Source organism: Bombina bombina, chromosome 6, assembly GCF_027579735.1.
Source record: "Bombina bombina isolate aBomBom1 chromosome 6, aBomBom1.pri, whole genome shotgun sequence".
Taxonomy (NCBI): domain Eukaryota; kingdom Metazoa; phylum Chordata; class Amphibia; order Anura; family Bombinatoridae; genus Bombina; species Bombina bombina.
The window spans coordinates 474,488,820-474,499,445 of NC_069504.1; the positions used below are offsets into that span (position 1 = coordinate 474,488,820).

Below are 10,626 nucleotides of genomic sequence, written 5' to 3' on the forward strand. Positions count from 1 at the left end.
GGGGTTTACTCACTTTTTTTGCCAATGGTTTAGACATTAATGGCTGTGTGTTGAGTGATTTTGAGGGCACAGCAAATTTACACTGTTATACAGGCTGTACACTCACTACTTTACATTGTAGCAAAGTGTCATTTCTTCAGTGTTGTCACATGAAAAGATATAATAAAATATTTACAAAAATGTGAGGGGTGTACTCACTTTTGTGAGATACTGTAGATATAGATAGATAGATGATAGAAAGAGAGATGATAGATAGATAGATAGATAGATAGATAGATAGATGTACACCCAAATATAGTGTAATGCATGCAGATTGTTAATCTTTTACTGTTACAATTAAAACATTCATTTAGCCTTGTGGTAAAATGTTTACAATCATTTGAAATGGTGTTTAACCATATCTCTTTGTACTTAGGACAACAACAATAAATGGACGAACAATATTGTGTGTTTTCATGAACACAAATAATTTTCAAAGGAATTTCCCTTAGAAATGCAAATGGAATTTATCACTTAAAGCTTTACTATACTGGTTAATTATTTGGGGAAATGAGTAGTCCACATCACTTGGCTGAAAACATACTATCACAAATAAATAAATAGTATAGGTTTCGCAAGTTTGAAAAATATTTCATAGAGTGCACTCACTTGCATATATGGTGAAGTTGTAGAAATTGCCGGAGAAGAAAAAGAGGACAGTCATATTTCATTCTTTTTATGTTATGTTATATTACTATGCATTCATTTTTCATTATTGTAAATGTTTGTTTATTCTTATTAATATATAACATAATTCACAAATTGTCTATTTATAAAGCAGCGGATGCTGCTTCCGACCCTCTCCGCTACAGTTCCGACTGAAGCGGAAGTTAAGAAGCAGCGGGAATTAAAGGGACGCCATCTTTAATTGCGTACCTTGAATTCACTATCCAGTGTACGGCAGTGATCGTACAAAGAGGATCCTCCACTCTTCATGGCTCCGCAGTCGCCGGTCTTCAGTTCCAGGGTCGCCGGTCTTTAGTTCCAGGGTCGCCGGTCTTCGGCTCCAAGGTCATCGGTCTTCAGCTCCGCTCCGCGCCAGATTGTTCCTGTAAGAAGAAAGAAGAGGTCGCCGCTTGGAAGAAGACTTCACCGCATGGGACAGGACCTTCTCCGCCGGACTTCAGGAACGGTGAGTACCAACCTGGGGTTAGACTTAGTTTTTTTTTTAATTTTTTTTTTTTTTTTTATTTAAATTAGGGTGGGTATTTTGTGAAAGAGCTAAATGTCCTTTTAAGGGCAATGCCCAACAAATGCCCTTTTCAGGGCAATGGGTAGTTTAGTTTTTTTAGTGTTAGGTTTTTTATTTTGGGGGGTTTGGTGGGTGGGGGGTTTTACTGTTAGGGGGGACTTTGTTTATTTTTAATGTAAAAGAGCTGTTTATCTTGGGACAATGCCCTGCAAAAAGCCCTTTTAAGGGCTACTGGCAGTTTATTCTTAGATTAGGGGGTGTTTTAATTTTGGGGGGGCTTTTTATTTTCATAGGGATTAGGTTTAATTTTGTAAACTTTGGTAATTTGTTTTTTTTATTTTCTGTAATGTTAGCCTTTTTTATTTTTTGTAATCTTAGCTTTTTTTATTTTTTGTAACTTTAGTATTTTTTAGTTTAGGTAATTTGTGTTAATTTAGGGGGTGTTAGGTTAGGGGGCTTAGTACAGGTAGCCCTCAGTTTACGCCGGGGTTAGGTTCCAGATGGAATGGTTGTAAATCGAAGCCGTTGTAAATTGAAACCCAGTTTATAATGTAAGTCAATGGGAAGTGAGGGAGATAGGTTCCAGGCCCCTCTCAAAATTGTCATAAGTAACACCTAATACATTATTTTTAAAGCTTTGAAATGAAGACTTTAAATTCTAAACAGCATTATAAACCTAATAAAATAATCACACAACACAGAATATATAATTAAACTAAGTTAAATGAACAAAAACATTTGCTAAACAGCATTATAAACCTAATAAAATAATCACACAACACAGACTTCACTTGCATTTTTCTGCAGTTATTTCTATGCATCCCAATCTGGACTGATTTATAGACAGGAAGATCTTGTTCCTTTGAAATCTGCTCGATAGCTCAGGTCTGGTTAAAATGATTAATTTCAGCTTGCTTGGCTTTGCAGCAACACAAGCGGACAGCTCTACCTACTGGCTATTTTAATAAATGCACTGCTTCTCAATGCTTTTCAATAGCAGTCACATGACTGGAAAAAAAGGTTGTTATTCTGAAACGGTGTAAATTGAACCGTTGTAAAACGAGGGTCACCTGTAATTGAATTAGTTATTTGCATTGTGGGTGTTGGCGGTTTAAGGGGTTAATATTTTAATTAGGTTTATTGCGATGTGGGGGTTTTGCGGTTTAGGGGTTAATAGGGTAAATAGGTTTGTTGCGATGTGGGGATTTTGCAGTTTAGGGGTTAATAAGTTAATTATGTTTATTGCGATGTGGGGGTTTTGCAGTTTAGGGGTTAATAGGGTAATTAGGTTTATTGCGATGTGGGTGGGTGGTTGATGGTTAAGGGATTAAGGGGTTAATTACTTTATTATTTTGTGATGTGTGGGTTTGCGGTGTATGTGTTAATACTTCGTGTGGGAGATTCGTTTTTTTTTTGTTATACTTTGTAATGCTCAGTTTGCCTTCGCTGCATCCCGGTGGATTCCAAAAAATGCCAGGGTGGTGAAATAAATCCAGGTGAATTATTTTGGCTGCGCGCACAGCCAACATTCTGTTGGCTGCCTCGCGCTGCCAACATTCCATTGAGGATGCGTGCGCAACTGCCGACGGCGACGGACATTACAAACGCAATTATAGTATAGATGTGCATCAGCATAAAATAAATGTTTGAGTTGAGAAAAGAGAAGCACGAGTATTAAAATATTATATAAGCATACAGAGGAGGGAGTTTTTCTCAATTTTTACTAATCTTAACTGGTTTAGGTACTTCTACCACAAGGGCATAGCCAGAAACCAAAGTAAAAAAATAATCTGTGAATAGTGTATGCATATCTACTGAGATCCTAATTTAAATTAAACACTTGAGGGTCAATTTATCAATGGCTTCGCAAGCCTTTCGACCCACCACTGCTGCAGGTTCTCACAAGAGAACCTGCACGTCCTATTTAACAAGCAGCGCTGCTTCCCTAATCTTTTGCCACCTCTAAAGTGGCAAAATTCAATCTCTGCGGTCTAGCTCCTGCCCACGCGTAATTGGCTGTGCGAGGGTAGGGGGCGGGATTGCACGCTAGCGCAAAATAGTACTCATGTGCAATGCTGAATTCCGTCAGGGGAATTCAGCCCGCCAGAGGCGAGCTGCGGCGGAAAGGGGCGCATAAGTGTTGATAAATCGACCTCTTGGAAATATTTACTAACAGGTCTCTCCCACTTCACCACCCTTATCAGATTCTTCTGTGTTGCTGATTAAGGACCAGATTAGAAGTGGAGCAGTATTTTGGGCTTCCGATAGAGCGCTAACTCTGCAAGAATTACAATTTTGTGCTAGTCAGGTTGTGCTCATATTACAAGTTGAAAGTAAACTGCGTTTGTTTGCTCTAGCGCAAAAATTCCAAATTAGAATATCATGTGCACATTCACGCATTACCCCATAGAAGTCAATGGAGAAAAAAAAGTGGAAAAAACGCCCCACTCTCGTGCAAACACAATCGCATATTCTCAGTTGTGCTAAATATGAAAATCTCATATTAAAATATTCTTTACATAACAGAATATGTTATATTTATTAATAAAAATTTTTTTTTACATATATCTGATGTTTTATGCACAAATATATATTTATACCAATATATATAGATTGTTATATATAGGTATAGATATATACAGAATATCTATTTAGAAATACTTAGAACATATTAAGTTATGTGCAGAACATTGGAATGTGAAATATTTACTTTAAATACATAGTTAAAAACTTTTTTAAATACTAGTCTTAAAGCACGTGTACACGGGTCAAAATGTGTAAGGCCAAGTATGTTTGTAGCTGCCCAACTGCCTCCCCCCTGCCTACCCTCTGATCCCCCCATCGACTCGGATCCCCTCTCCCTCATCCCGTGTCCCTGCCGTTGTCAACATTTTTTTTCTTTAGCGTAGCGGTCCCGCCCCCTCCCGCTCCCCTCCAGCAAGGTGCCACCCACCCGCCTCCCTCCTAACCCTCCCAGCACTGGTCATCACAGCTTTTGTCAACATTTTTTTTTCTGTAGCGTGTTTTTGTGCAACTTTTTATTTTTGCAAAGCAGTTAACCACAGCTCTGAAGTCGCTGTAGGGATTCTATTGCGATTGCGCTCAACTTGTAATACGAGCAGTAAGCCTGATAAACACAAACCCTCATGATATACCCCTTATCGCTCGGGCGTAAACAATTGCACTCCACCATCTAGCCCTAAATGTAGAAATGGGGGTTCTTTAAATAATCAGCTACATAGGATAGCACTGGAACGAATAAAGGTGAAGAGAATTATCAGGATTGTGAAACTGCAGAAACTGTGGCAAATCCATAGTGAACTGTGCTCACTGTGTGGCAGGCAAGAAAAAAATGCATACATGTCCTACTCAATGAATAATTTATCTAAACATTATGTGATATCTAAGAGCCTGTCATGGGCTGCACAAGCAATTTTAGATAACAGTTTCTAAACTTTAAAATACTAAAGCATTTTTACACAATGCACATGACTGCACATTTCATTTGTTCCAGGTCATGTCTAACACTGATCGACTGTCTCACATCATCCATAAAAACTGAAATTCACACAACTGATTGCAAGCAATTCCTATGGACTGTTCTTACAGGCTGATAAGTAAACACATTGAAACCATTCTTATTTACACAAAATATCAGATTTTTTAAAGATGATACCCAAATGTTGAAACACTTGAAAGTGATGCAGCATAGCTGTAAAAAGCTGACTAGAAAATATCACCTGAACATCCCTATGTAAAAAAGAAAGATATTTTACCTCAAAAGTTCCTCAGTAGCCACATCCCAAATCAGTATGCCTGTCCCGGGACAGCTAAGGGAGTGCGCTTACGTGCACACTCATCTTATTTCCCTATTCAGTTTAAGGAAGTTTACTATGAAAACTCATGAGAGTTAAGTTAAATCTCATGAGATCACAGTAAAAGAGTTCATGACCTCAGCACTGCTGATGCTGATTGGTTGCAGTTCATTTCTTCATTTTTTATTTTTTTTTACCTGCAGCTGGGAGCAGCTGAAGTATAACTTTTTACACAAAACTTAAAGGGCCATAATACCCAAATGTTTAAACACTTGAAAGTGATGCAGCATAGCTGTAAAAAGCTGACTAGAAAATATCTCCTGAACATCTCTATGTAAAAAAGAAAGATATTTTACCTCAAAAGTTTCTCAATAGCCACCTCCCATTGTAAAGGATTTCTAAGCAGCATTTTAGTATGTCTGTCCTGGGACAGCTGAAAGGATGAGCATCATGCACTCTCATATTATTTCACCAATCAGGTAAAGGAAGCTTACTATGAAATCTCATGAGAGTTAAGTCAAATCTCATGAGATCACAGTAACAGTTCATGACCTCAGCACTGCTGATGCTGATTGGCTGCTGTTCATTTCTTCATTTTTTTTTTTTAATTTTTACCTGCAGCTGGGAGCAGCTGAGTATAACTTTTTACACAGAACTTACTCTGCTGAGCTGAGGAAATTGTGAGGTAAAATATCTTCCTTTTTTACATAGAGATGCTCAGGTGATATTTTCCTGTCAGTTTTTTACAGTTATACAGCATCAGTTTCAAGTGATTTAGCATATGAGTATTATGTCCCTTTAAAGGGACATGAAACCCTTTATTTTTCTTTCATGATTTAGAAAGAGCATGCAATTTTAAACAACTTTCTAATTTACTCCTATTATCTAATTTGTTTTATTCTCTTGATATTCTTTGCTGAAAAGCATATCTAGATAGGCTCAGTAGCTGCTGATTGGTTGCTGCACTTAGAAGCCTTGTGTGATTGGCTCACCCATGTGCATTGCTTTTTCTTCAACTAAGGATATCTAAAAAATGAAGCAAAATAAATAATTGAAGTAAATTGGATTGCTGTTTAAATTTGCATTCTCTTTCTGAATCATGAAATACATTTTTTGGGTTTAGTGTCCCTTTAAGGCTGTGACACACTGCAAGCGATGCGGCACGATGAGAAGCAGCTGCTTCACTCCGCATCGCTTCTGAAGTTTAAATATTTCATTTCTGAGCGCTCAGCTACACGACCTGACGCAGCAGAGTGCTCAGAGATGAAAAGGCAGGACACACTGAGCGCGCACAGCCGTATCTACACGCTGCACGCCGCTCCGCAGTGTGTCACAGCCTTTACTCTGCTGAGCTGAGGAAATAGTGAGGTAAAATATCTTAATTTTTTACATAGAGATGCTCAGGTGATATTTTCCTGTCAGCTTTTTACAGTTATATTGCATCAGTTTCAAGTGATTTAGCATATGAGTATTATGTCCCTTTAAAGGTACAATATAACTATAAGAAGTCGTATTATAAATTAACATGCTGTTATTCATACAAAGGTTTAAAGCTAAGTTCAAAACGTCTTCTGATATTTAGTTATTACAATCACCAAATGTTGTTAACTTCCTGGACTGCCATCCTGTAGGTCTCAGATAAACTACATTAATTAAAAAACAACAACTCATAATCATTAATTAAAAGATAGGGAACATTTGATCTAATTTTCAAATCAAGTAATGCACAAGTCTTATTTGTCACCACATACCTCATATACTGATAAAGACTTTCTATGCCAGGCAACATTCACAAGAGAAAACAGAGATTGAAAACCAGGCTCGAGCAATCTTCTCTATAATAAACCTTCTTCAGCAAGAAAAGGTACCTGATCCAATGGCTTAGGGGAACTGTTAGCTCGGCATGATTAAAGGGAACTATAAAAGCTAGATAAGGCAAGTTTTCTAGTCAGAGGGTCAAGCACTCACTTGTGTTTTTTACTTGTCTCCTACTCAGTCTTCTCCCATGTCAGAATGAAGTTGTCTTGCTTGGCTCTGAGCTTTGTGTAAGGGGCAGGGGATGTGTTATCAAGGAACACCAAAGTCCAAAGCTGTGTCAGCTCTATAGAGATCCTTATGAGATTCCTGTGGAAGATATTTTTTGTTTAAAAATAAAGGCATTCATGTTCCGTAGCTTTCACCTAAGTTCACTCCCCCTAATCAACAGCAACTGCTTCTTAAATTAATGGTTGCAGGTGTGAATATAGTTTGATATTTGTTTTTTATTTAGTTCACAGAACTTTTTTTTTTTTTTTTTTTTTAAATTGTGTTTTTATTGAGGTTTCAAAAGTGATAAGAAAAAAAAGAAAAACAACAAGATTACAATTTAGTTATGGACACAAACAGTTGTCAACATATAAACAGTATAGTCAGTAATATCTGTCATTTGGATCCACATAAAGCACATTGATTTAGAGGTTGGATAACTGAGGACCTCAGTTATAATATTATACTAAGACGATCACCATATTCTACATACCTATGCACAAATATGTGTCAGAATAGAAACTTAAACAATTAGTGGTTAACCTCGTGTTTGTAAATGGAACCTCTTTTTCTTTTAGGGGGTATTGGGGAAGGGGGTCAGTGGGCCAAAGCCACTCGTATAGAAGAGAGGGGGGGTAGGTAAAGTGATATGGTTTCTAGTTTGGCTAGTGAATATACTATGATATGGAGAGGGTACTAAGCATATTTGTCTAGGGGGAGTAGTATAGGGCTATTAGAATATTGACATGGAATTGTGGAGGGATGGGTGGTAGAAAAAGGAATGTCGGTAGTGAGCATTCACAAGAGAGGATGGGGTAGGTATAGATACATCCGGTAGGTATGTGGACTAAAATACATATACATTTAGCTTTGAGCAGAACAGGTTGTAGATATAATACAGGTTCAAATGTAGACATAAGACAGAATGCTAAAATAGAACTGGTATTGGATAAGGACCTAAATAACAAGTATAAGAGCTTAAGACTTAAAATAACTGTGAACCAGGAACAGGTAAAGTAAGGGTCCTGGTCCTAATGTACATTCACACCAAGCAAATAAAAAGGTCAGGTTGAATGATATGCCTATTAGTATTTCAAGAAACCTGCTCTATATTGAAGCTGCCTCCTATATCTCTCGTGGAGCATCAACAGTATCTAACAAATAAAATCATTAAAAAGGAGAGGAAAACATATACATAGGCATCTAGCAGCAATATCTAATATGATTTATCCAACCTTATAGACTAATGGTCAGCCTTTAAGTATAACATGACATCACATCCCTACTGTAAAACAGCATATGCCCCCAAAATAAACTAAACAGGAGAGTCCATGTAAGATCAGAACTGTGACTGTGTGAATAATTATGGGAAAACAGAGATGGAGAGCGTCCACGTGGGTAACAAACTGAATACATCAGGCTCAGTAGTGCTAAGCCATATAGATATGTGAATCCACAAAGGCAGGAAGGGCCCAAAAACATATAGGAACAAAACAGAGAAGAAGAAAAAAGAAAAAGTGGACCTTATAATAAAACCGGGATGTCCACACCTTTAAGGAAGTAAGTCCATATGATTGATTAACCCATGCCTCTCCTAGGTGGCCTGACCGTGTCGAGCCAGTGACATATGAAAGGGTCAGCTACTGCACTTGATGACCAGGGATTCGATAAACCCTCTCTGTTTGGATCGTCGTCTACTACTCTGCTGCTTATTCACAGGAACCAGCTTCTTCCCTGAGGCTCTATCACTACTCCATAGGTCGGCCGCACCTTTCTGGGAGATGGTTAAGGGGGGTTCAGTGGCATGTTCCGTCTGAGAGACATGGGTGCAGGGGGCGGCTCTGGTATTATAGATGGTCACGGTGTTGCTTGCAGGTCGGGTGCTCTCCGGTCTCTCCCAAACACTATTACTCTGCGGATCGCTGTTAGCTGGGGTAAGAAGGAAAGGACTGGCTCCGTCCTGATGTTCTGTGTGTTCTCGTGTAGAGAGGGCCACCCACAGGGTTACTTGCTCCTCTGTTACCAAGCTAGGCTTAGGATCGCATGTGGGGTTTAGTGAAAGGTGCTGCCTACTTGGGTTAGACATCCCCTGCTGGGTAGTGATGTCTGTCTCTTCTGCCATTTCAAGTAAGAAAGAAAGGGGGGTAAGAAAGGGGACCCCCCAAGCGCCTACCAAACCGGAGGCAAAAGGGGATAGCACTACAAGTGTACTAAAATTAAAATTTAATAACAGTTTAAAAACATACAATACATATCATGGATCCATGAGAAAAAATGACAGGTAAAACAGTAAATCAAGATATATAAACAATGTGCAAAATTATCGACAACAGATAATCAGCAACAGATAATCACAGGTGCTAGACTGAGATTGCACGGGAATGGGTAATGGGTGTTAAACCATATAAATCCAGAAAACTAATGTCCAGAAATGTTCAATAGTGCAAACAAATCCAAAATTAAAAATCCAAAATTCAAAATCCAGAATTCAAAATCCAGAATTCAAAATCCAGAATTCAAAATCAAAAAATCATTGTGAAAAAACAAAATCAAAAGGTCATCGTGGAAAAACATGTGTGTCTTTGAAAATTGTGTCTTAAAAATGTTGAATTGCAATTCTGTGGCAAACAGAGCAAAAAATGAAAAAGATATGTAGTGTAGACAAAGTGAAAAATAGAAAAATAAATGGTAAAAAATAGTCACCCAAACCTAAATGGATATTCCTTGTAGTGATCCCACAGTGTAGATATATCCTTGAGGGTGTGAGAAGAGGAGAAGTAGTGTCCACAGGAGTGAAAAAACAGGAAAAAGTCTGAACTAGATTGGCCCAAAAGAAAAAAAAAACGATATCCACCTAAAATTGTAAAGAAAAATATGGTGCAGGTAACTTCACACAATAATACATAAAAAGGGAATAGGCTTACCAATACTCAGTCGACGCGTTTCGGCCCCTGTAAGGCCTTTATCAAGTCTTGATAAAGGCCTTACAGGGGCCGAAATGCATCGACTGAGTATTGGTAAGCCTATTCCCTTTTTTTCGGGCTGTTAACCCTTACTCATGCTTATTCAGAACACCTGTTAGCTGCTCCTTAAATACCATATGACATTAACCCTTAACACACCAAATAACATTGTGTTACCTAAACAACTACAAAATATCACCACCTAGTGGTCAAGACTCATTATTCCTATAAAAATTGTTAAATACATAGTTAAAAACAATCTGCTGTAAGTAGTTATAATTTCCAGATATATATCTTACAAATTCATCATATGATAATATTATTATCTTTGCTACAGTTTACTTATTCACAGAGAATGCAATATTGTTTGTATTACAAACTTAAAAAATGTTTTTCATTTTAAATTTTACTCACAAGAATACTGTCATATCTATTTCTCTATTAATCCCTTTGGGAACTAAAGCGTCTAACTTATGTATCCAAAAGGATTCTTTCCTCTTTAGTTGTAATTCCCTATTCCCACCCCTTCTATGGGGTTCAACACTATCAATGACTTGCCACCTCAATTGTGAGATATTGTGACCAGCTTCAA

General features: G+C 37.8%; 1 protein-coding gene across 1 annotated transcript in view; it reads right to left on the bottom strand.

Annotated features, from left to right (window-relative positions):
- The window catches only part of LOC128664475 (sodium/nucleoside cotransporter 1-like), a 108,046-nt gene extending 98,853 nt beyond the window's left edge, over window positions 1-9,193 (bottom strand). Inside the window, exon 1 of the mRNA XM_053719300.1 lies at window positions 8,842-9,193. Coding sequence (XP_053575275.1) covers window positions 8,842-9,193 — 352 coding nt within the window. The remainder of the gene's footprint in view (window positions 1-8,841) is intronic.
- Between the last annotated feature and the right edge of the window lie 1,433 nt (window positions 9,194-10,626).